This window comes from Watersipora subatra, chromosome 3 (assembly GCF_963576615.1).
Source record: "Watersipora subatra chromosome 3, tzWatSuba1.1, whole genome shotgun sequence".
Lineage (NCBI taxonomy): Eukaryota > Metazoa > Bryozoa > Gymnolaemata > Cheilostomatida > Watersiporidae > Watersipora > Watersipora subatra.
This window is the reverse complement of record NC_088710.1, coordinates 8804736-8831238: the sequence shown is the minus strand read 5'-3', so window position 1 is coordinate 8831238 and position 26503 is coordinate 8804736. Positions and strand designations below refer to the sequence as shown.

Here is a 26503-nt window from a genome sequence, read left to right as displayed (position 1 = left end):
ATTTCTATTAATCTCTTTGTGTATGTGAATTCAAATCAAATCTTCTGCTCAAGCCAATGAAGCATTATTATACTGCTAAATGCATCAGTACCAAACATATTTAGACTGCCAACTTGCCATTTTAACTTATTTATAGCTATTACTATCATGTCTATTTTAGCTTGTTCAAAGTCAGATTATTTGACAAAGAGAGTTCATTGTATCGGCGGTGCTTTATTGTAAAACTCAATAATAGCATATATGATAAATTAAACAATTCAATTATTAAAGTTATATTTATAGCATTAACATGAATATATTTTTTATCTCTATAATATGTAGTGTTGCATGTTTTAAAAGGTTTTGATAGATTCTAGAACTTATCATTTATCATTTTGCTATCCCATCTCCGGCAATGTAGCATCTTTTAATCATCAAAGCAAACTTTCCTTTCACTGCTGGCTAATCCTTGTAATCAACTGCCCATCAAACCTACTAGAAACTATTTTATCCAATCAAGAGGATGCTTAGGTTTGTAATTTACTAGAAGCATCAACTGCCTTTTATCTTCTGAAATAATGTCTTGGTAATCACCAAAAGCTTGCGGTGGCAAATACTTTTTTTCTAAAGTGTCTCTACTTTTTGGTACAGAAATGACTTGCAATTGACAAATAATTTACTCGCTACTTTTTGATGTTTTCAAAATAATGTCGCTGTGTTTGTAACAACCTGTTAGAAAAGTTTATTTACAAAAGAAATTGGTTCACAGAAATTACGTCTATATTTCACAACATCATTAATTCTATTTGAAGCAAAAAAGGAAATTCATTATTGCTATCTTCCATAAAATATGAAATAAATACTATCAGCAGTTACAATAGAAAAAGACGAATTATAAAAAAAACATATTAACAAGGCATGAAATATTTGTAGTGCTATACAATTAATGTAATTGTTTAATTAGTCAACCTCTTCGACGGTGGGGCCTTGGGTAGATGTCCCGTAATTTCCGGTAGACTGGCTGTTGTCACCAGAAGATTGATGAAGTTTAGCCATAATGGGAGAGCAAGTGTTCTGCAGTTCTTTAAGCTGGTGTTGGTATTCATCTTCCTCCGCTAATTGGTTGATATCCATCCAGTCTATCACTTTTTGACATACATCCTTGACCTTCGTTGAGTCTTCTGATGACAGTTTAGACTGATTTTCTTCCGCTGCTTGCTTGTATTGGTAAACGGAGCCCTCGAGCTGATTTCTTGCAGCGACACGTTTTTTCTGTTTTTCATCTTCCTCTTTGTATTTCTCAGCATCTGCTAGCATCTTGTCAATGTCCGCCTGACTGAGCCGTCCTCTGTCGTTGGTGATGGTGATTTCCTTCGATTTACCAGAGCTTTTGTCTACTGCTGACACATTGAGGAGGCCGTTCGCATCAAGATTGAAGGTCACCTCTATCTGCGGCACTCCCCTCGGCGCTGGAGGTATTCCGGTCAAATCAAATGTGCCGAGCTTGTTGTTATTGGCTGTCATTGCTCTTTCTCCTTCAAACACTTGAATGGTGACAGCTGGTTGATTGTCAGCATAAGTTGTGAAGATCTTGGTTTGTTTGGTTGGAATCCTTGTGTTTCTGTCTATGAGGTTGGTCATTACTCCTCCGGCCGTTTCTATTCCCAGAGACAACGCAGCCACATCTACCAGAAGGACATCTTTAATCACATCATGTTGATCTCCTGACAAAATGGCTGCCTGAACAGCAGCTCCATACGCTACCGCTTCATCAGGGTTTATCGACCGGTTGAGGGGTTTTCCTCCCATGAAGTCTTGCAGTATCTTTTGTATTTTAGGAATTCTGGTTGAGCCTCCGACGAGAACAATTTCGTGAATATCTCCTTTGGACATCTTTGCGTCTCGCAAGGCCTGTTCTACGGGCTCGAGAGTTCCACGAAACAGATCACCGCAAAGCTCTTCAAATCGAGCTCGAGTAATGCTTGTGTAGAAATCGATGCCCTCAAACAGTGAGTCAATCTCGACATTTGCTTGCGCACTGCTCGACAAAGTTCTCTTAGCTCTCTCACAAGCTGTTCTCAGTCTTCTCAAAGCTCTCGCATTTTTTCTTAAATTTTTTTTGTGTTTTCTTTCAAACTCTTTGGCAAAGTGCTCTACCAGACGGTTGTCGAAATCTTCTCCTCCGAGGTGAGTGTTTCCAGCAGTGGATCTCACCTCGAACATCGATCCTTCAGCAATGGTTAAAATCGACACATCGAATGTTCCACCTCCCAAATCAAAGATGAGAACATTTTTGTCGGCTTGAAGATTCTTGTCGAGTCCGTAAGCTAAAGCAGCTGCTGTCGGCTCATTGATGATTCTCTTGACATTGAGACCAGCGATTACACCTGCATCTTTAGTTGACTGCCTCTGAGAGTCGTTGAAATAAGCTGGCACAGTAACAACTGCCTCTGTTACCTTCTCTCCTAGGTATGCTTCTGCAGTCTCTTTCATGCTTGTCAGCACCATCGCACTAACTTCCTCAGGGCTTAGAACCTTCTTCTCTCCTTGGTATTCCACTTCTACTTTGGGCTTGCCACCATCATTGACGACTTTGAAAGGCCAGTGTTTCACATCATTTTGTATTGACTCGTCTCCAAATTTTCGTCCGATGAGCCTTTTAGCGTCGAAAACTGTGTTTGTCGGGTTCATTGCAACTTGGTTTTTGGCTGCATCTCCGATGAGTCTCTCAGAGTCTGTGAAGGCGACATAGCTAGGAGTTGTCCGATTTCCTGTCAATGTAAAGTAGAAGATTGAACAGCTATATTTTACATACGATGCAGAAAGGCATTTATTATAAGTGTTATTTAGCAACTTTTTAAAACATTTCACTAGAAATATTTTCAAAGAAAAAGTATTTTAACAAGTTTTATTAAAGCTATACCTTGGCTGTTAGCTATGATCTCAACTTTTCCATGTTGAAAGACTCCAACACATGAATATGTAGTCCCGAGGTCTATTCCGATAGCCTTTCCCATGATGAATGATTCGAATCTTTTGCTTGTTGCTTCTCAGTCTAAGTGTTGCCTATAGCAAAGTTTTTGTAGTTATAACCCACATCAACAGTGCACTAGTATTTATATCTTGGCACACTAGTCTTCTGGAGTATTCTAGGTTGTATTTGTAGCTGGAGGAATGTTCTAGATCCGCTTGTTATTGTTGTTGAGCTTCACTGATTATCTCTAATCACTTAGCTAGCCATCGATGGAATTATCCAATGAAACATAAGCTAGGCGGAGCCAACAGATTTCGTTGGAAATACCAAGAACATTCCAGACAAATGATGCAATCCAATAGCTGGTACAGATGGACTGATAATTAATTTTAGCAATCAACAAGTTGTTTGTCTGGCTTTCAGCAAAGACCAAAGACTGAAAAACTCTATAAGCATTAGCCACTAGGTACAAACGAAATCATTCCAGAATGTTCTAAATTACCAGGGAAGCTGTACTTCTAGAACATTCCACATTCGACAAATAGAGTCTTTGGTTGGCTGCAAGTGCAGCATGGACTGGTGAAATGCCCGATTGTTGAGTATATAATATGGTCTCAACAATTGATCATTTCACCAGTTTTATTACAGTACATGTATATTTTAATAAAACAAATGAAAGTTTTACCGAACCCCATAAAAACATTTCATGAAACTTATAAAGCAAAAGAAGATTTTAAAACCACCGAGAACACTCTATAAAAATTATCTGTTTCACCGTCAAGCAAAAGTAATAGCATTGGATGCAGGAGTAAATGATACACATTTGATAGAAAACTTGCCAAGTAAAGTCTCTCTTCAGCCTCTAGCTAGTTCTGCAAGAAATGTTCATTTTCATAATAGAATTCTTGGTTGGCTGCAAGTGCAGCATGGACTGATGAAATGACAAATTGTTGAGTACATCTAATAAAACAAATGAAGGTTTCTCAGCATGGCAGAGGAACATGAAGCTTAGAAAGCAAAAGAGGGTATTAAAACCACCGAGAACACTCCATAAATATCATCTGCTTCACTGTCAAGCTTCAGCTAAGGTTATTAGTTAGCTTTCATTACTCTCGGGCAGCATCAAACTCAAAACAAATATTTTTAGAGCATCAGGAAAACTTCAAAGGTGAGCATTCTCATATCTCGGTGGTTGACTATTTGCCATTACGCAATTCCTATCAGCTAAAGAATAGCAGCTTTCATTCCATTGTGATTTGATTATAATACCTGGTCCGATATGGAGGGTAAGAATATTCTGGGAGTTTCAAGATACGTAGTTGGCTCCGCCCACTGCGCGTTTGTTGTGTCCACTGAACCGTACAGCGTCCAATCATTGGCTATTCAAACCAATAATAAACAAGGTAGCACATGCTTCTAGTAATTTCCTTCAGTTTCTAGTAATTGCCAGAATACTAACTAGGCAGTATATATATGTACATGTAGTAGCAGGCCTTTGAAATAGGCATAACAAGACATTAGTTCCATAACGAACAGTTTCAACAGAGAAGCAATACACAGCAAAAACTCGTTAGCACATCATGGGAAAGACTATTGGCATCGACCTTGGTACTACTTACTCCTGTGTAGGAGTCTTCCAACATGGAAAAGTTGAGATCATAGCTAACAGTCAGGGTAAGTATTTTCAGCATACTTTTACTGTAGTAATCAATAGAATCACTACGGATACAGATGTTACTGATGACTAACAAGATAGTTAAGTTTTAGTTTGTTTTCTGTGACTTTAAGCTGTCTGTTAGCTATTAATTTTGCAGCCAACTGTGCACACCATTTGGTTTGGTCTCCCATGCATGTAGACTGAATTGCTTTGTCTATTGACAGGAAATCGGACAACTCCTAGCTATGTCGCCTTCACAGACTCTGAGAGACTCATCGGAGATGCAGCTAAAAACCAAGTTGCAATGAACCCGACAAACACAGTGTTCGATGCTAAAAGGCTTATCGGACGAAAATTCGGAGACGAGTCAGTACAGAATGATGTGAAACACTGGCCTTTCAAAGTCGTCAATGATGGTGGCAAGCCCAAAGTAGAAGTGGAATACCAAGGAGAGAAAAAGGTTCTAAGCCCTGAGGAAGTTAGTGCGATGGTGCTGACAAGCATGAAAGAGACTGCAGAAGCATACCTAGGAGAGAAGGTAACAGAGGCAGTTGTTACTGTGCCAGCTTATTTCAACGACTCTCAGAGGCAGTCAACTAAAGATGCTGGTGTAATCGCTGGTCTCAATGTCAAGAGAATCATCAATGAGCCGACAGCAGCTGCTTTAGCTTACGGACTCGACAAGAATCTTCAAGCCGACAAAAATGTTCTCATCTTTGATTTGGGAGGTGGAACATTTGATGTGTCGATTTTAACCATTGCTGAAGGATCGATGTTCGAGGTGAGATCCACTGCCGGAAACACTCATCTCGGAGGAGAAGATTTCGACAACCGTCTTGTAGAGCACTTTGCCAAAGAGTTTGAAAGAAAACACAAAAGAGATTTGAGAAAAAATGCGAGAGCTTTGAGAAGACTGAGAACAGCTTGTGAGAGAGCTAAAAGAACTTTGTCGAGCAGTGCGCAAGCAAATGTCGAGATTGACTCACTGTTTGAGGGCATCGATTTCTACACAAGCATTACTCGAGCCCGATTTGAAGAGCTTTGCGGTGATCTGTTTCGTGGAACTCTCGAACCCGTAGAACAGGCCTTGCGAGACGCAAAGATGTCCAAAGGAGGTATTCATGAAATTGTTCTCGTCGGAGGCTCAACGAGAATTCCTAAAATACAAAAGTTGCTGCAAGACTTCATGGAAGGAAAACCGCTCAACCGATCGATAAACCCTGATGAAGCGGTAGCGTATGGAGCCGCTGTTCAGGCAGCCATTTTGTCAGGAGATCAACATGATGTGATCAAAGATGTCCTTCTGGTAGATGTTGCTGCTTTGTCTCTTGGAGTAGAGACAGCCGGAGGAGTAATGACCAACCTCATAGACAGAAACACAAGAATTCCAACGAAACAAACCAAGATCTTCTCAACTTACGCGGACAATCAACCAGCTGTCACCATTCAAGTGTTTGAAGGAGAAAAAACTATGACAGCCAATAACAACAAGCTCGGCACGTTTGACTTGACCGGAATACCTCCAGCGCCGAGGGGAGTGCCGCAGATAGAGGTGACCTTCAACCTTGATGCCAATGGCCTTCTCAATGTATCAGCAGTAGACAAAAGCTCTGGTAAATCGAAGGAAATCACCATCACTAACGACAGAGGACGACTCAGTCAGGCGGACATTGACAAGATGCTAGCAGATGCTGAGAAATACAAAGAGGAAGATGAAAAACAGAGAAAGCGTGTTTCTGCAAGAAATCAGCTCGAGAGCTCCGTTTATCAATACAAGCAAGCAGCGGAAGAAAATCAGTCTAAACTGTCATCAGAAGACTCGACCAAGGTCAAGGATGTATGTCAAAAAGTGATAGACTGGATGGACAACAACCAATTAGCGGAGGAAGATGAATACCAACACCAGCTTAAGGAACTACAGAACGCTTGCTCTCCCATTATGGCTAAACTTCATCCATCTTCTGGTGACAATAGCCAGTCTACTGGAAGTTACGGGACATCTACCCAAGGCCCCACTGTCGAAGAGGTCGACTAATTAAACAATTACATTAATTGTATTGCACTACAAATACTTCATGCATTGTTAATATGTTATTTTTTATAATTTGTATTTTATTATATCTCTTATTGTAACTGTTGGTAGTATTTATTTAATATTTTATGAAAGATATAAATAGTGAATTTCATTCTTTGCTTTGAATTAATAATATCTTGAAATATATATGTATTTTTTGTGAAGCAAATTACTTTGCAAATAAACTTTTTTAACAGGTCGTTACAAACACAGCGACATTATTTTGAAAGCATCACAAGTTTTTTTCTATCGTAACTGCTGATAGTATTTATTTCATATTTTATGGAAGATAGCAGTAATGAATTTCTTTTTTTGCTTCAAATTAATGATGTTGTGAAATATGGATGTATTTTTTGTGAAACAAACTACTTTGTAAATAAACTCTTTTAACAGGTTGTTACAAACACAGCGACATTATTTTGAAAGCATCACAAAGTAGCGAGTAAATTATTTGTCAATTGCAAGTCATTTCTGTACCAAAAAGTAGAGACACTTTAGAAAAGTCTTTACCGCCGCAAGCTTTTGATGGTTACCAAGACATTATTTCAGAAGAAGATAAAAGGCAGTCGATGCTTCTATGTAAATTACAAACCTAAGCATCTTTCTGATTGGATAAAATAGTTTCTAGTAGGTTTGATGGGCAGTTGATTACAAGGATTAGCCAACCGTAAAAGGACAGTTTGCTTTGATAATTAATAGATGCTACATTGCCGGAGATGGGATAGCAAAATGATAAATGATAAGTTCTAGAATCTATCAAAACCTTTTAAAACATGCAACACTACATATTATAGAGATAAAAGATATATTCATGTTAACGCTAAATATAATTTTAATAATTGAATTATCTAATATGTATAGTACTGGTGCATTTAGCAGGGTGATAATGCTTCATTGGCTTGAACAGAAGAGTTGATTTGAATTCACATACACAACGGGATTAATAAAAAATACACAAGCTGAGTCTTTGATCACTTTTAAACAAAAAAATTTATATCAATCTTATACTAAATAAGGTATTAAATATACTGATATTTAATACAATTATTTATATTTAATGTAATATAATACGATGTAGCATGGTATAATATCAATCATCAGAACTACGCTCTGATTCGAAGTCACTATTGTTTAAATCCTATCCAGTCTTTTCATATTTGCTTATAAAGTGGTTCACAATCTGACCTGAAAAGTCTAAAGCGTTTTGATGATCGTTGAGGATACTCTTCAGAAACACCTTATGGCATAATACTAGTCATTGTTATGGAGTATTCCAACTTTGAAACGTTCAAAACATGTTTAAGACTTAAAAATGTTATATCTGTTTTTTAATTCCAAAACTTCACAGTTTTTTCTTTAAAACTTTGAAAGTGACATCATTGAAATACTTACAGTAACAGCACCAGGGTAATATCTTATAATCAAAGTAGTTCCTTGTTTAACTTGTACTGAAAAATGCTAAGGTTGATGTCAATGTGTATCTGTCAAGAGGAGAATACAAAATATAGGCCACCCATAATAGGATTTAATTTATCTTTTTAAAATCCTGATGAGTCAATTGAAGAATACAACGACGCTCTCTACTTGAACGTCACCTTTAACAGAAACGCTGTTATAGGAGAAAGGTTGAAAAATACAGCGCCATGGCATTCAAATAGAGGTTTTAATTTAACGACTAATTTATTTTTAGTTTTAACGACTAATTGACCAGCTATTTAGAACAAGCCATTTGACATCGATACGTTGAGGCAGAAGACTGTTCAAATCAGCGTCTTCAGATACGTCTTAATAGCTTTTAGCAAAAACCATTTTAAATTTCACAGCATCTCATTATTTATTTCATTAAATTTCTACGCAAAAGAACTGATCATTGCTAGTAGCCTCTAACAACCTTGTTTCACATACCCTCAGCACCTGATCAGAAAGTATCACTGCATTTGGTTTTAACGTTTTCCTGAGTCTCTGACACACCCAACTTTAAATCTTGACTACATTGGGTGTCTTAGACTGGGAGCTCATATTTAGCAAATAAGATATTTATTGCAGGTAACCTGAGTGGAGGCAAACTGCTTGTCTCAGCATAGCAAACCAATAGTGTTCAGTAGTGATTGCTGACCAATAGTCATTGATCAGCAATAACCAGCACATCTGCTCTGTCATATATAACATGTCATATATAAAATAGTTTCAGTATTTTCAATTTCAATTGTACATGTAGTAACAACTAGATATAGCTCATGAATTAGCTAAATGGCATAAATCTTTTAATTTGAGCCAGTTTATAGGTTAGCCATTTTATTAGAGCAGCATCTACTCGTGATTTCAGAGCAATTTGTTTGACCTCCCCAGCCAAGTGGACTAACATCTGAATGAATAGCGAGTTAGGGCTTTATTCTAATAAACAAAGCTGGAATATGCTTATCAGAGCTTCACCAACATCTCATATCAGTCAAAACCTCTGGTGACAAGGTCACACGGCATTCAAATTACCATGCACCACTTTCAATGCACATGCTTTATTGCACTCAAGCTTTCTATAGAACCTGAACTTGAAGCAATTTTGACAACGCAGGCATAAAAAGGGGGTTGTGTTTTTTCTCTCATATGTCATCCTGCTTCTCGGCAGAGCTGTGATTTTTGTCACCCTCTATTACAGTTGATATAAATTTATCTAGTGTGGCTACACTAAAACTGACAATAGACTGGACCATCTTTGAATTGCACTTTTCTTAGTGGTCTGGTAGGTCTACATCCCTGCCATCAGTTATATAATCCAGAGACTTCCTTCACACACGTTTATACTCGAGCAGCCAGTGACTTGTGTTTTTTGATGAATATTAGTTAGCATCAACTAAGTATCCAATAAAATGCAGTATTTTAAAAGTTCAACAGTAGAGTACTGTCTACATAATAATAACAAGTTTGCATGAGAGGCGAGTAGCAGCGATGCTCTCTATGAATATTTATCTTGCTCTATTACACTTTGGAATAGTAATAGAGGTATTCGATCTATCCTATTACCATTGGACCAAATGAAAACGTTATCTTATTAAAAATGCTTTAAACAAATCTAGGTTAGGTAGTATAGAGTTGCCTAACCTTACTGAATAGACTTAAACATTGATGTGTATATGATAGTGATTATTCTACCTACTCTCCTGTTATCATCGGACTAAATAAAAGTCTATCCTATTAAAAAAGCGAGTTTGGCAAAAAAAGATAACATCTCCTGCATCTTGTGAATAAAATCCTTATATCAAGTATAGTAGAACACAGTGTTTTCATGATTTTGTCTAAAACATGGTGTACACCTATCATTCCCATACAGTGATTTCAGTGCCCCACATTATGTATGTTAGTAATACTTATTTTCAGAAATGTCGGGCATTTACTTTGCATGAGTTTTGTTTACATTAACAACCAAAATATTAATATTTCATTCGCTACTGATGCAGAGAAAAGTGCTCAGACAGATGTAGATAATAAGCAGAAAACTGGAATTCAAAAAATGGGCTCATATTGGTAAATGGCGAATATACACCAAGATTTTATAATGTCTAATAATACTGTAATAGCCTATATGTAAATTAAACAGCCTTGTACAGTATATGCAGCAGGTATCATCAGATCAACTAGTGTGATTCATTCTGTTGGAAACTAACTATGAGGATATCAGGTTTTAGTTGGTTCTAGCTGATTAAACAAAGAACTAGAGGTCTCTATGTTATTCATGACATCATTAAAAACTGTTGAAAATATTGACACTGTTCAACAGTTTTCAGCACAGTGATCTTCACTTGTGCAACTAATAATGTATGTTTCTGAATCTGACAATACAGAGCAGGCTTATGCGAATAAGGTGCGAATCTTATGCCCCACAACACCATTTTCACTCACAAAAACTTGCATCTTTTAAAGAAGTTTTGTAAGATTTACGCACAACTTTATCTTTTAAGTAACAATACAAATTTTAAATGTAGTTTTTTATCAACAACCTCAGCATTCAATAATAATGCGTGTATATTTGACATAGTTTTGATAATTTAGCAAAACTATATATATATATATATATATACAGATAATGGTTGAGACTTCACTGATATAGTGCTCAAAGTGGTCCACCGAGCCTGTATAAGTACAAAGACGGAAAAAGATTTTAGCAACAGTTTATGACTAAAAGTTTCATACTGCATGCAGTAATCATCAGATGCTAATGTGAAGTCTAGAGACTAGCTATAGACTATAGAAGCTAGAGTCTATAGAAGCTATAGACTTCACATTAGCATCTGATGATTACAGTATGAAACTTTTAGTCATAAACTGTTGCTAAAATCTTTTTCCGTCTTTGTACTTATATATATATATATATATATATATATATATATATATATATATATATATATATATATATATATATATATATATATACTAACTTAACTGTTTATTTTTGGCCTTGTGCTGAAGCTAGTCCTATGCAGCTAATAGTTTAATAGCGTTGACTACGTGATCTTATTACTTGCATTAAGAATTAATAAAATGTATTTTTCATAAAGGCTAATTTTTATCCTTGTTTTATAATCATACATATTACTACCAGTGATTGTGTAGGCATGAATAGAATGTGTGATTGAGTGTTGTGCATAATAATGGCTAACTGCATGATGATCAGTCATTATTGATAGGCAAAGCTGAATAAATATGTGGAGTCTATTAAACTGACTAGCTATTATCACCTTCGCTCACCAGCTTTTGAGCCAAATAGACTAAATCCAAAAATGAGTACAGTACATGTATTCAGTAAACCAATAAAACTAGTCGAAGTTGGAGTTGTATGTTACTGGCACTAATGCGTTCATATGAGAGGACAACTTTTAATTCTTGAAAATACTTTTACACACATTATTGGGTGGATATGCAAGATATCTCATACTCAATGGGTTAGTTAGTTTATTACATACATTGTATTGCAGCATATTAGTTTTAGCATATGGTAAAAACCACTACTACTTGATACAACAATCTTTTTAGTAGGCCTACATAGATTTTCTGGTAAACCTTATACAGTTTAATACGAAACAGAAACCAATTACTGTTGGCGTGTCTTATGCGGTCTTATGAGTGTCTTACTGTGTGTATTATTGTTGGCACCCGGCTTGGAATGACTGCAAAACCAATACACTTGGCCGACGGCTTTTTAACCACTGCAATAACCAAAACTTTGAAGTGATAGAACAACACAAAGATTTCACTTTCCTCTGCAATAATGGAGGAAGTGTTATAGACCTTATCCTGACAACCCAGAATACAGCTACCATAATAAGCAACCAGTGCACAGATGACTCCACAGAACTTTTTCCAGGAGCACCAACATGAGGCCACATTCTGTTGTGGACATTGTTTACTACACAAAAGATAAAAACAGAACCGAAAATCTCATAATCTTGGAACAGATGTGAGTGGATTAAATATACTACACAATTAGAGATACTTTCAGCAGAAACAATCCCAAGGATTGTAACAAAAACAGATCCTACAATTATATGGAACAAAATTCTTACCAATCTTACTTGTTCCAAAAAATCAAACGTCCCAAAAATTAAGTTATCAGGGCACTGCAAACCCTACTGGAATGAAGAACTGTCAACCTTGTCAAAAGAACAAGCAAAGGAAAAATTTAAATACAGAAGTTCTTGTGAGAATGGTGATAAGCTTGAATTATCAAAACAAAGATTCAGAGCAGCATTGGAAGATGCAAAAACAAAATTTCTGGAAACAAAAGCAGATGCCCTTAACTGCAGTAATGGTCCAGAGTTTTAGAAGAAATTCAAGCGAACCTTTTATAACAATACTAATGCCAAGATCGGCGATTTAAGTACCGCCAACAAAATTCTAACCACTGATTCAAGTAAAACAGGACTCTTCTATGACAACATCTTCAAAGGCAAACACCTTAACATCAACTCTACATCAGACTCAGTCATCAGGGACTCGTAAGCGGCGCAAGTGAACAAAAGACTTGCAGAAAAATTGCAAAACGAACCTAGATTTCCACACTTGACCACACCAGTCACAATAGAAAAAATGATCAAATCTACACAAAAAATTAAAACCAGAGGAAAAGGACCCGACTACAACGGCGTACACCCTTTAATGATAAAAAATGGAAGTTTCCAGTTTCAAATTACACTCAAAATCCTGTTTGACAGGATTCTTACCTCAAGCAAGTGGCCGTTTTCCAACAATGTAGTAATTTTCTTGAGAAAGCCTGGGAAGAAAGATTACACCACAACAAACAACTATCGCCCAATCACAATAACATCTATATGTGGCAAAATTCTAAAAAGAATAATTGAGCACAGACTTAGAATTCTAACAGAGTCAGAAGGCTGGATACCAAAATACCAACACGGATTTCGTAAAAGCAGATCTACCTCTACTTACTTATGTCCAATGTTGATAGAAGTTCAACACAATCAATCAACTAAACAAAAGGTCGCAGGCCTTTTTATCGACCTACAAAAAGCTTTTGACAGTGTATGGCACCAAGGAATGCTGTTCAGACTCGCTGAATTAGGAATAAATGAATCCTTCCTTCAATTAATATTTAATTTCCTCACACAACGAACAATCAGAATTAAAGTTAACAGCCATCTATCAAAGCCAGAACAATGCAAAATAGGACTGCCACAAGGAAGCATCTTATCCCCTATACTTCTTATACGTTACACAAGAGCACAAGAGACATGCTGAACTCATGGAATGGAACCCTGCTTCAATATGCAGATGATTGTTCAGTTATCTGCTCAAGACCAAATGAAAAACTACTATATGAAACAATGGAAAGCAACTGCATGAAGCTCACACACTGGCTAGAACAATGGCGCATGAAAGCAAACTGTTTCAAGACAGATACTATTTGATTCAACTGCAACCCAAAACAACTTCAAGTCAGCGGAGAAAACATAAACATTACCAATTCTACTAAAGTTTTAGGTTTAACTCTAGACTCTAATTTAACATTCAACACACAAAGAGAAGAATCAAAAGCGATATTGGCCAAAAGATGGAGATTACTTCTCCTGTTCATCAATGCAGGGTTAAAGCCATACTATTCTAAAAAGATACTAGAATCAACCATAATGCCGAAAGTGTTCTACAATAGTTTTATATGGAATCAAAAAGCTGACATCTCTCTCCATAGTTGTTTAAAAGACATGCTATAGGAGCAAAGACTAATCCCTCAACGGAAGCACTCCACCATATCACAAACATACCTACAGCTGAGTCTTTAAGCTCCAGAGACATATACACATACTGTAGAATGGTAATAGGACAAAGTTATTTCGCAAAAACTTTGTTATCTACAAAAAGCAAACTTCAGAAAAAAATACATTCCCACATTGTAAGTCTAAATGGTAGAAACACAACTATAGCAGATATGTCAGCAAGTCATTTTAAAAGATCCACTATTTGAAAGCAACTAACTAATGATCGACAACGTCGATGGGAAACTCATCTCATAATAGGACACTGTCCCACTGGTTTATTAAAGGACCTAGAATCAGATCATCTGGAGAAAAACCCAATTCCGCTTATATTACCAAGGAGACAAATATCAATTTTAACTGGGCTCTTCACAGGCCACACAACCTTACAATATCACTTATACAAACTCAATTTAACATTTACACCAACATGCACATGCCTGGATGAGGACGAAACAGTAGACCATTACCTATACAGATGCACCAACTACACCAATCTAAGAAAGAAAATATTCCCTAACCCTCACAACTATCAAGACCTGCTAGAATTTGTACATGGAAGTTGCCGATTCAATTGAAAGCATAATTAACCCACTGCAGATAAACCATAGAAGTAAACCTCAACGATACTTACACAGACAAATGGTACAGACCATATTATAGTCATTCACTTATTAATAACAATCAATCTTGCCACAATCAATACTCATAGAGGATCTATTCTTCAGACCTGAACCCTTGTATATAGTACATATCAATCAATTTATTTTTGTATAAGTTCTCCTGCATTACTTATTTGAAGTCATTCTCCCATGTAAATTTTCTTTTAATTTTCACACAAATAATCTCAAACTAAATATGAATTGTTCACTACTACCTTGCATTCAGGATACTTCTACAGTTTCCGTTTTATTGGATAATATGCCTGCAAATAGAGGCTTTTTGTTATTTTGTCGTCAGCAAAATAAAAGATTACTAACTAGTGCTGCATGATAACGCGATATAATTCGATATGACGATATATTTCAGTGGATGATTTTATATTTGGTCAGTTTTCAAGTCGATATGAATATCGAAGCCGATATTATTTTGAAAAATGGAGTTGTCTTGTCTCTTTATTGTACCGAGGTGACAACTCCTATTTTTCAACCAATATCTTTTCTTATCGTTCATATTAAAGCCTAATATTATATATTAAAAGAAGACAACTCCAATGTTCTTTTCCTCCAACTTCTGATATTTTTCGATGTTCGACATATTTTGAGATTTTGAATAGGTAATCGAATGTACATGCAAAGATATCGTGCAGCACTATTACTAACTATTGTAAAATATGACTATTGATTACCACAATAAAGATTGCTCATATAGTATATAACTGTTGGCGTGTACGTAAACCGCGTGTCAAGTATTATTCGTTCGCAAACTGGATTCATAAGGCTTTGGTACAACAACATGTCGATGGCGAATAAGGCGCAGCTCTTTGGCGCAGAAGGAGCGACTGCATGTTCTCACAACTGGCCACCTGTTTTTCTTTTTTCAATAGTCGCAGAAAGCGGCGAGCTTTTGTTTGCGACCTAAAAGTATAATCTTTACAAAAGTGTCCTTGTTGTTCGTAAGAAACGTTTGCATTGGTATATTTGTCATGTCCTCAACATCTGATGCTCAACAGAAAGTAAGTGCGAGTAGGGCTCAATATTTAGCACGTAAATAAGTTCTAGTGAGCAAAACATGCCCATTTGATGTTGGTACATTTTAAAAATAATTCTTTAAACTGATTATTTCTGTATAGTATAGTCGGGAAGTAGTCATATTTAAACAACTTTTTGTTAGTTTGACCTATCGAAAAGAGTAATGTAAAATATGACGTAAATGTCATTATACGTAACCTATACATTCCTGCCTCGGGCTTCACATCGTTAATAAAAATTACTCGTTGTTTAGTGCTACTAAGAATGGTCACAGATATTTAATTTAGTTACGTTGGAAGTGATAGTTCCTGTTGTAGCGGTCTCGCTTTGTTATGCAACAATCAAGGTTCATGTTAAGATGATAATAACCATCAAGTATAAAACTAACCTTCATTTTGATCACTATTTCATTTTTTAGTCCAAAACGATGTAAATTATACATCTATCAGCTTGAATGATAATTGGACAATATATTTTAGTGGCCACAAGTAGAAAATCCATTAGCATTCTGCATGATATTGTATGATAGTGAAGTTTTATTCTGGCATGCAGTTTGATGTGAAATTTTAAGTATAGCTATTTTATTTCATTGAAAGGCTTATGTAATGGTTTTTGAGCCATGCAAATATTGTGTTTGCGCAGGCCACTGTAAAATATCTGATCATTTGAACATAACTCATTTTAGACTAGTAGTTATGTCGAAGAATCAGGTTTTAAACTGTAATGATATACATGTGTCTTCAATATTCCAAAGATATGGGGTTTTGGGACTGTTAACTATCATCAACATAGAACTGTCAATCGTCATAATGATCATTATCTTGCTCACAAGTTGTTCAGGTTGAAGTCTTCATTGTTGTGCTATGTATTTACACAGTTGTGTAAATTTGCACCTACTTAAGCATTTGACACATACCCTTGTCAAACCAATGGTGGCAGTCTATTGACCTCTTGACAATAACAACTTCCAATATTTACAAAGTAGAAATTGGTTTGTATAAGAAAAGATAAACCTTGTTATAAATATTTACCTTTTTTTTCAATTCAACCAAATTTTTTGAGATGTCTGTATGCCATTGAAGCAGTTCATTTTACAATAAACTGTATTTCTTGCAGGTGACAGACTTCATAGATCGAAACAAGGCTGTTGTAAGTAAATTTCTTATTCTCATAGCATTTATTAGAACTTTCATAAATTTTCATAAGAGAAGGTAGTAATGTTACAAGTGTTTTTGCTCTAACTCAAAATACCTTTTTATTATGTTTTTTCAAGTATTTAAAAAATATCTTAAATAATCTTATAAACTACTTTGGTGGTAGGTAGCGTTCTAGTAATATTCTTTGGTTCCTGTCATTTCTGAATAAATTTTTTTAATAAAATTTTAAAATGATGATTTTATTCATTAGCATACTTGATTAGTGAATGATTTTATTCATTGTAGCATAAGTCATAGATACGCTGCTCATTTGTATTTTATGAGATGTTTACCTAAACTCTATGGAGGCTTGTCAGATGTCTCTTCAATAATACTTCCTGTGATGATTTTGTGGAATTTTCCTTCAAAAGCAAACGGAGAAGAAACCAGGAGCATATTTAATTATACTCTGTTGCCAATTGCAGGCTGAAAAGAATGTCACAGAGAAGTTCCCATTAAAAGTTGAGGAACTGGACAAGTTTCTGGCGGTTTGTCTTCTCACTTTTACAACTACTTTTTATACCCACTTTCATCCTGTCCTTTTTCTCCAGCTAATACCGACATCATGCTAAAATTTGATTGGCTACTCCTTTGAGAAAATGTTTGTTTGTTGTCCAATCAAAAACATTGTCTACTTAAAGCATCGTGTTCAATTTTTAGTTAAATATTTTGTTACTAAATAGAAAAAAGTAATGGTTTCACTGAACCATTAACATCGATCAGTTGTACTTTTCAACACTCCGGTGTAGTTGAATTTTAGTATTAGAATTCTTATAGAAAATGTCACAGATTGTTATTACTCAAAATTATTGCTGTCTTAGATTTAACAAAATACTAGCGGTAAGTTTGACAATGTCAAGGATTTCTGTCATTGTGAATCAGATATCCTGCAGGTTGGTGTTTTAGAGGCTGGTTCTCAGGATGAAATTGGCCAAAAATTGTAAAAAGAAACGCTTTGGGTTTACACAGACAAACAGACAGACACAATCACAAAGGGGGAATCAGTAATTTTGGCTACAACATTCATCAGCTGGTTCTCAGGATCGGAGTTTTGAAACCAAATATGTTTAGCGACCTGGCAGAAGGCACGGAGCATATGTGTGTGAAGTTGGGATGAAATCAGTCAAACAATGTAGCAGAGCAAACCCATATACATACTAGAGCATTAGGCCACAAAACTCACACTAGGAAAATCGTTTTAAAGTAGGGCAGCTACCATCAAACATATAAATAGGTATCTCAAAATTAGTTCTGATTTAGCCATCACTAATAGATTAGAAAAAACAACATACAAAGTGTTTGTGCGCATGTCACACAAACACTGAAAATAGTGCTGATAATTCTATGCAATGAAATCTCTAAATCTGTGACTGCCCCCAACTTTTAAACGAAACAATTGATTTTATCAATAGACAGCTCATGCTAACATGCCAGACTCGAGAGGTAAAACATGCTACCAACAATTGCCACAACTTGGCAGTTAATTGGCATTTCGATTAAAACTAAGTATAGTTATTTTACCATTCGTGAGTAGTTATTCTATTGCTAAAAGTTAATTTCTCTTAAGGCTATCAGATTATCCATATTTTTGGGCTTTGTCAATAAAAAAGTTTATCTTTAGAAGCACTCGCTTCGCGCAACTTGCAAAAATATTTGAAATGAATCTGATTTCTCTATTGTCCTGATCTTGACCAAACAAAGTATGGTAAAAATGTGGAGTTTATCTATTATGTTATTCGCTTAAATAGCTGCTCACATCGCAAGTGTATTGTAACAGCAACCAGCTAAAAGTTAAAGGTTGTTTATATGTTAATTCACATTTAGTTTCGCATCTCATGTGTGTATTTGTGTTGTTGCAAGGAAACATAGATTTGTAAAAGTGTGGTTGCGATCAAGGTAACTTTATGTATGCGTACACTCCTGTTTGGTAATCTTGTAGTCGGACATCCTGTGTATAAGCAGACTGACTCAGATTGCCAGCGATACCGGGATTCCTAAACCAGCACCAATACCCGCTATTGATGCTGCCGATGTGAATGGGGTGAGTACTAGTGCTAACTCAGTTTTACCTTGGGCCTGTTCCTATAATTCTGAGATTATTATTACAAATGTTATCAAATCATTAAAAATTCTTGCTCAAAATTTGTATCCTACTTCAGCTGCTCATATTAATGTCAGATATATATATTAAGTATACACTGACCATATCAGTTAGCAATGACAGATTTTTATATTGATACGTGTCTTGTGCTCCAACCCCTTGTTTTATTGATACAAGAGTGTCTTGTGATCCAATCTCTTACATTGGTACGGGTGTCTTCTGATCCAACTCCTTTGTTATGTTATTGAAAAGCAAAACATTGCTACAATTGTCACAGTTGCTTCACCAAAGAAACTGTTATCAAGGAATAATAAAGTTGGATACACGTGTATGTAGTAAATCCATCGTAAAACTTGATAGTCTAATGAAATGATATGCAACAGCAATTCTTTTTAGCACTTCTTTTGAACTCCCCATACTTTTTATTTTTTGCATAAATTCACTATTTATATCTTTTTTTAGAAGCTTGTACAAAACAACAAAGAGGTACTACTTAAAACTGGTAATTTTTGAAAAAGATTCTGAACACAAGTCTTCTGTTGCATGACATCCCAAGAATGACTTTGTTTATACTAGTTCACCACTTAACGAGATTGAGGCAGTGCTTGCAGGTTCAAATTCTTATTTAATTTTTTCTCAGGTTGTTGCCAAAAAGAGGAAACTGCCAGATGATGTCGGTGAGGTTACAGGAACAAAAGTGTATGCCTTTGCATGTGGATCTGTAGTCTGTAATCCATATATTGTTGAGCTCATCGACAAAATAAAGCCTAAAATTATGGATCTCATGGACTCAGCGAACAGTGTTTGTATCAAACTTCCTCCATAGAATTTGAGTATTTTGCTCATAGACTATCTTTTGCATAAGCTATTTATGCGCATTGACCTAATTGTACGAATGCTTGCTGAAGAATGTAGGACTTAATGTATATCAGGATGCCTCTATAGGCTACTAAACCAAAGAGATCGGTTTTTTCTACCGCCTGATGAATTCTAACACTTCAGTATGAACTGACACCATTTTTTTAAGAGTTCATCAGAAAGTATCGGTATATTTCTATCATTTGCGATTGTTTTTAATGTTTGAGTTGATTTTCTACCAGGATTTTTCTAGTTGAAAATCGACAAAATTTTATTGCGATTAAAACACTCGGCAGAAAAATTCGTGTGAAATGACGCAGCAGCTGCTATTGTTGCGATAGTTGATATCGGTTATTGTGTTCAAGTATAGTTGTTATAATCGCACATCCGATTGACCTGAGCATTTTAATCCCGATCAAGTTATATCGATTTTATTCTTAAAACATCCTGGCGGTCAAATCACATAAAACATCAAAAGCAATTGCAAATGATTGAAAAATACCAATACATTGAATAAAAGCTACTAGATTTTTGTCTAAGTTCATCCTTAGAATAAGTTGTTAATATCAATTTTATTATGTGTTACAGTCGAACCTTGAATTACGATCACCTTAAAATACAAATTCTCCTACATGTGATATAAACATGGAGCGAGCATTTGATGCTACACTTAATGTGGCTCGCTTTACTCGACTTGCGGAGTTTCTCGATTCGCTCTAACTTTGTAAAGAAAAGTGAAGATGCCAGTAAAAATTGAAAATATAAGTTATAAAATTGTATAAACAATAAGCAGTATGTAAGGTGAATCGGTAACACTTCGTTTGGACTAATGTGCAGCAAGTTATGCCGTTTTCATCTCTATTGCCACCATCATTTTCAAACATGTAATTTAGCCCTTTTACAATAGTGAGGAATGCCGCCTATTTTTTGCCATCATTTTCCGGTGGAGCAATATTAAACCTTTTGGATGCAAGAAATCTGCTAACTTACCTCAAACTTGTCAAAGATCTCTTAATAAATATGCATTGAGAAACTGAAAAATATCTCTACTAGTTGATATCTATTGCGTGCAATTAACCACCATGATATTATAGCCTGTGTCCTGCTTTGTAATTTGTTCGAGCTTACAATTTTTATTCCACTCTAAGTTTGAAGACATATCTTTATTTTATATCTGTACTAGCTGTGCTACCCGGCGTTGTCCGGGGAATAAAAATCAGCTTATAAACAATGAGAAGTAATGAGAGTTGCTTGCCGGTTGCTATTAGCCTGGCACATTGCCACTGGAAAATCTACAATGTTCGTTATTCTTACACAAAATATAATTGCACCACAATCAGAGTCAGTGCTGTCACTTTGCTGATCTGAACATTTAATTCTGAATTTGAATCGGCTATAATTTCATCACCATAATTTTTCGTTTTCTAACTCGGTAGGTACTGGCTACATACTACTACTTTAGGTACACTAAATAGTTCGAATGTCGGAAAAAAATGTTTGTTTTTGAGTAGGAAATTCCTAAACAAAGATTTAAAATTGCTTCGCGAATTTAGGCTCATTTTATAAAAAAAAATCCTCGGACAACACTGTCAATACCATAAAAATACTAAAGAATGTTGGTTATGTTGTCAACGAATAATAAAATTAAGTTACTACGCAATTGCTGGGGAATTCGCAAAAATTTGCATACGGTAGTCGACCATAGATTTTGCAAAAATGTGTATTCGGCAGTGAAAGGGTTAATCTATCAAATACTACAGAGATATATTCATGAACAGGTGACATAAATGAGCCATAATTTTATTACATGAGAAAACAAAAAGTTACTGTTTTTAAAACAAAAATATTTGCATCGTTTGCTCGGATAGCTGCGTTCTGATTGTTGCTTTCGATGGAATGAACATCTTTTGGATGTCCAATACCTTTCACAATATCTTCTGACCGCAACGCTTCTTCCGTACTGCTGAACTAGTCGATATTTTTTTGTCAAACAATTTTTTTTTTGGCAGAGCAAAACTTTTACTGGTTGCATTTAGCACAAATGCAATGCGTAAAATTTTTCTCGCTAAACGTGACCTTTGTATTATTGCAAATATAAACCGTTTTTATATAGATGTACTTCAAAGTATCAAGGCCGCATTAAACAAGGAACTACTATTAGCCTAAGGCTGTTATTAATTATTTCTATGGTGTTGCTTTCAGTTTTAAAGTAAAAACAAGTTAGAAGCTTTGGCGTGTGACAACATGAGAATTGATTGTTGTTGATGTAAACGATTCTGTGGATACTTTTTTACTGAGTCCTTGATATTATGGGTTCATATAGATCAAAGATTGTCAAAGCAGTGTTCAAATAGAGGTGGCGTTCAAATAGAGAGTGACGCTCTATTTTTCAACCCATCTCTCATAGTGACAGTCAAATAGAGAGCGTTCAAATAGAGGTGGCGTTCAATTAGAGGTGGCGTTCAATTAGAGGTTTTATGGTATATTCCCCTTCTCATAGCTCTCTTTTAACATTTTTACAACTCGAGTCATGCCTTGTACACTGACTTAAAGGTTGACTTGCAATTAAATTCACATTACAGTGATTTGATATCAAAAGATTCACCATGTCTTACTCTGCTGTGTTGTAGGGGGAAATGTGATTACAAGCTCTTAAAAGCTCAAAAACGAACAGTTAATCGCAGCCACACGAGACCGCCGTAGTTTGGATTCGCTTTCCAAAATGGCTCAGATTCCGATCTACGGCGGTTTTGTGATGGCAGCAGGCAATCAACTGTTCGTTTTTGAGCTTTTAAGAGCTCGTAATTGCATTTCCACATATTTTGTACCTACAACACAGCAAAGTAAGACATGGTGAATTTTTTAATACCAAATAACAGTAATGTTAATTTTGTTGCAAGTCAACCTTTAAGGTTCTTCAGTGAACGCTAAAGTGGATGTAGTCTTGAATGTAGAAAAATATTAAAAAAATTTAATGAAATCGCACGGACGAAGATCTAGTTTAAATAGTTATGAGTCACTTTTGTTGTACATTTGCAGATAAAGATGTGGATTCAAATGAACATTCCTAGAATAGAAGATGGCAACAACTTTGGTGTGTCCATACAAGTAGGTTGATGCAGTGCGATTACTGTTTCCTGTTTATTTCATCAGCTGATTGGTTTGTGTTCATGGCTCTATTGGCGTTTGGGGTTCATGGCAGTTCATCGTTTTCTTGCTCAACTGCAGGAGGAAGCCCTAGCTGAGGCGAGGCAAGTTGAAGGTGATGCCGCGACGTATCTGGACGCCCTCACCAGATATTTCGTACACCGAGCTAAGCTTTGTGCCAAACTGGCGAAGTATCCACATTTGGTACGGTTTAAACACTTATTCCTTATCCAATGCTCATAATATGCCCTTGCAGTCTCGTCCCCTGGCAAGAACACTAATGATATGTCATGGTGGTGTTTGAACTATGTTGAAGGCTGTCACCACTAGTCGCGTTACTGCTGCGCAAAGAACCCTGATCTTTAAATAAAACAAGCAAATGAGGTCTTGACAGAGATTTTCTTGAGACAACATGGCTTTTAGTTCAATATTTAGGACTGGAGTGATTGGGGCAAGGAACAGGCGGCCTAGATTTAGTTTCATTAGTTATTTGGTATTCTGTGAATATAATGATTGAGATTGAAATTGTCTCTTTTGGAGCTCTGTTTACTTTTTTAGGATGACTACAGAAGAGCAGTCCAAGAGCTGGATGAGAAGGAGTTCATAACTCTAAGGCTAGTTTGTGCTGAGCTAAGAAACCACTACGTGAGTATTGAAAGGCAATCTGTGAATGACTAGTCTACTACTAGGTGGAGAAGCAGGATTTATATGAGAGTGGGGGGAGATTAAGAGAAACTAGGGTGAGATCACTCTCAGAGGGGCAAGTACAAATGAATGAAGGGTGGTAGGCATGGCTGAGTCTGGGTGGAGGTTAAGAGAGAAATCAATAGGTGGGGAGGAAGTGGTACAGGAGTGGAGAGGAAGTGGTAGGAGTGGAGAGGAAGCGGTAAAGGAGTGGTAGAGGAGTGGAGAGGAACTGGTTGAGGAGTGGAGAGGAACTGGTAGAGGAGTGGAGAGGAAGTGGTAGAGGAGTGGAGAGGAAATGGTAGAGGAGTGGAGAGGAAGTGGTAGAGGAACTGGTAGAGGAACTGGTAGAGGAGTGGAGAAGAAGTGGTAGAGGAGTGGAGAGGAAGTGGTAGAGGAGAGGAAGTGGTAGAGGAGAGGAAGTGGTAGAGGAGTGGAGAGGAAGTGGTAGAGGAGTGGAGAGGAAGTGGTAGAGGAACTGGTAGAGGAACTGGTAGAGGAGTGGAGAAGAAGTGGTAGAGGAGTGGAGAGGAAGTGGTAGAGGAGAGGAAGTGGTAGAGGAGTGGAGAGGAAGTGGTAGAGGAGTGGAGAGGAAGTGGTAGAGGAGTGGAGAGGAAATGGTAGAGGAAGTGGTAGAGGAATGAAGAGGAAATGGTAGAGGAGTGGAGAGGAAATGGTAGAGGAGCGGAGAGGAAATGGTAGGGTGGAGAGGAAATGGGAGAGGAAGTGGTAGAGGAATGGAGAGGAAGTGGTAGTGGAATGGAATGGAGAGGAACTGGTAGAGGAGTGGAGAGGAACTGGTAGAGGAGTGGAGAGGAACTGGTAGAGGAGTGGAGAAGAAGTGGTAGAGGAGTGGAGAGGAAGTGGTAGAGGAGAGGAAGTGGTAGAGGAGTGGAGAGGAAGTGGTAGAGGAGTGGAGAGGAAGTGGTAGAGGAACTGGTAGAGGAACTGGTAGAGGAGTGGAGAAGAAGTGGTAGAGGAGTGGAGAGGAAGTGGTAGAGGAGAGGAAGTGGTAGAGGAGTGGAGAGGAAGTGGTAGAGGAGTGGAGAGGAAGTGGTAGAGGAGTGGAGAGGAAATGGTAGAGGAAGTGGTAGAGGAATGAAGAGGAAATGGTAGAGGAGAGGAAATGGTAGAGGAGTGGAGAGAAACTGGTAGAGGAGAGGAACTGGTAGAGGAGTGGAGAGGAAGTGGTAGAGGAGTGGAGAAGAAGTGGTAGAGTGGAGAGAAACTGGTAGAGCAGTTGAGAGGAAGTGGTAGAGGAATGGAGAGGAAGTGGTAGAGGAGTGTAGAGGGAGTGGAGAGGAAGTGGTAGAGGAGTGGAGAGGAAGTGGTAGAGGAACTGGTAGAGGAGTGGAGAGGAAGTGGTAGAGGAGTGGAGAGGAAGTGGTAGTGGAGAGGAAGTGGTAGTGGAGAGGAGGGAGACGCAGAAGGAAGTTGGTGGAGGAGGAGACATGCTCAACAAAAGGCACATGCCTTTCGTTGAGCATGTCTATCGGCAGCGGAGAATGGTTTGCAATATAACCTAAATTAGGCAAGAAGGCAAAGTATAAGTGAGTAGATGTGTATATGGTTGGTCTGAAAATTATTTTGTTCGCTCAGAGACTTTGTGGCTACTTTTGTTTTTTTTCCTTACTGGATTTGTTTGCAGCTCCTTTTAATTGAGTCACAAGTGTACAAAATTGATTCAGATGCAAGTTCCATTATTGAATTTACTTGTACTCTTTTCCAGAATTATCTAAAGAGATTATCTTGTTAAAATAAGAAGCTACCGTTTTTATTTGTTGAATTGAAAATGTCTTTAATAAGTTGAACGCGTGTACATGTATTTAATTATTTCACTTTGTGTTTAGGCAGGTCTTCACGATATCATTATGAAGAATTTGGATAAAATTAAAAGACCAAGAACTCAAAACACTCACAACATGTACTGAGATGCTCTATAAAGGTTCTGCTGTCCTAGTAATCTCAGGCTATACATACTGTTACCAAAACTTGTCTCGACTCTCGGTTAGCGTAGTCCAACCATCAGATAGACTTTATATATAATTACCAGAAGCATTGCACGTAGCTAGGCATCAGCTATCTTCTAGTCTGTTTCAACATATCGTGTTGTAACGACTAAAATCAGTTTCTAGTAGTACATGAGTCATCGTGGTATTTTTGGTATTGCTACCTCACTCCGCGGCTATGTATTGCTTTCTTGACACCTATATAACATTTCTACAAATACATTCTTTACCTAAATTTGTCTTATCTCTACTGCAAATGTGTCTGTGTCGCATTCAAACTAAAGAAATATTGCTGTGATGCCCATTATGGGCATCACAGCAATGATAGGCCTATGCCACGCCTATGATAGGCGTTGTCAGTACTATTGTTACTAAAATCTCTTGTTTCGTGAACTGTTGTTTGTTCATACTGGAATGCTTTTAGCATGATATTGCTAGCAAGGCAAACTTAGTTGCATAGATTGCTTAATTGTACAGCTTATGTTATAAACACAAAAGTTGTAGCAATAAAGTTTTAGGAACAAAAAACCACTTCATCCTGGAATTGAACTCGGGAACTTCATTTTTACAGACAGGCATGCTATCCACTACACAACACGGCCTATTTGACATGCTATGGAATAATTGTGCACATACATATTAAGTTTGCTTTAACTGCTTGCAAAAATACCATTGGTTACTACTAGCGCTTGAAGATCATGGTTGCGTGAGAGGTCATGACATACAATAACGATTATAAGCAAACTTATAAGCACAAACACGGCTTTCTTACTATAGTAAAAATTTAGACTAGCTTAAGTTAATAGTTAGTTTCTCAAATTCTTTGGGTAATTATTTTGTTACTCGTGCAGCGCCTGGCATTCAACTA

At 36.8% G+C, this 26503-nt stretch overlaps 3 protein-coding genes across 4 annotated transcripts; 2 read left to right on the top strand and 1 right to left on the bottom strand.

Moving 5' to 3' along the window:
• Positions 1-741: 741 nt before the first annotated feature.
• Positions 742-3085, bottom strand: LOC137392163 (heat shock protein 70 A1-like). Its single transcript, XM_068078796.1, has 2 exons — positions 2903-3085; positions 742-2750 (listed from the first exon to the last, which is right to left on the bottom strand). The coding sequence occupies exons 1-2, from the start codon at positions 2994-2996 to the stop codon at positions 940-942; spliced, it is 1905 nt and encodes a 634-aa protein (XP_067934897.1). The 5' UTR covers positions 2997-3085; the 3' UTR covers positions 742-939.
• Positions 3086-4465: 1380 nt separating this feature from the next.
• Positions 4466-7079, top strand: LOC137392199 (heat shock protein 70 B2-like). The gene is made up of 2 exons (XM_068078846.1): positions 4466-4627; positions 4835-7079. Exons 1-2 carry the CDS (start codon positions 4534-4536, stop codon positions 6643-6645), a joined length of 1905 nt encoding a protein of 634 aa, XP_067934947.1. The 5' UTR covers positions 4466-4533; the 3' UTR covers positions 6646-7079.
• An 8393-nt stretch (positions 7080-15472) lies between these two features.
• Positions 15473-26129, top strand: LOC137389805 (proteasome activator complex subunit 3-like). 2 transcript variants are annotated; one of them, XM_068075914.1, is made up of 9 exons: positions 15473-15624; positions 16757-16789; positions 17262-17324; positions 18776-18877; positions 19578-19739; positions 22835-22903; positions 23024-23146; positions 23501-23587; positions 25477-26118. In XM_068075914.1, exons 1-9 carry the CDS (start codon positions 15595-15597, stop codon positions 25555-25557), a joined length of 750 nt encoding a protein of 249 aa, XP_067932015.1. In that variant the 5' UTR covers positions 15473-15594; the 3' UTR covers positions 25558-26118. The 2 variants fall into 2 exon arrangements, with proteins under 2 accessions (XP_067932015.1, XP_067932016.1); XM_068075915.1 differs by lacking the exon at positions 19578-19739 and having other exon boundaries at positions 25477-26129.
• The last annotated feature ends 374 nt before the right edge of the window (positions 26130-26503 follow it).

Coding starts and splice junctions, on each gene's coding strand:
- LOC137392163 (XM_068078796.1), bottom strand. CDS start 2,996: ATGGGAAAGGCTATCGGAATAGACCTCGGGACTACATATTCATGTGTT. Junction 2,751..2,902: donor GATCATAGCTAACAGCCAAG/GTATAGCTTTAA, acceptor TTACATTGACAG/GAAATCGGACAACTCCTAGC.
- LOC137392199 (XM_068078846.1), top strand. CDS start 4,534: ATGGGAAAGACTATTGGCATCGACCTTGGTACTACTTACTCCTGTGTA. Junction 4,628..4,834: donor GATCATAGCTAACAGTCAGG/GTAAGTATTTTC, acceptor GTCTATTGACAG/GAAATCGGACAACTCCTAGC.
- LOC137389805 (XM_068075914.1), top strand. CDS start 15,595: ATGTCCTCAACATCTGATGCTCAACAGAAA. Junction 22,904..23,023: donor ACTTTGGTGTGTCCATACAA/GTAGGTTGATGC, acceptor GCTCAACTGCAG/GAGGAAGCCCTAGCTGAGGC. Junction 23,588..25,476: donor CTGAGCTAAGAAACCACTAC/GTGAGTATTGAA, acceptor CTTTGTGTTTAG/GCAGGTCTTCACGATATCAT.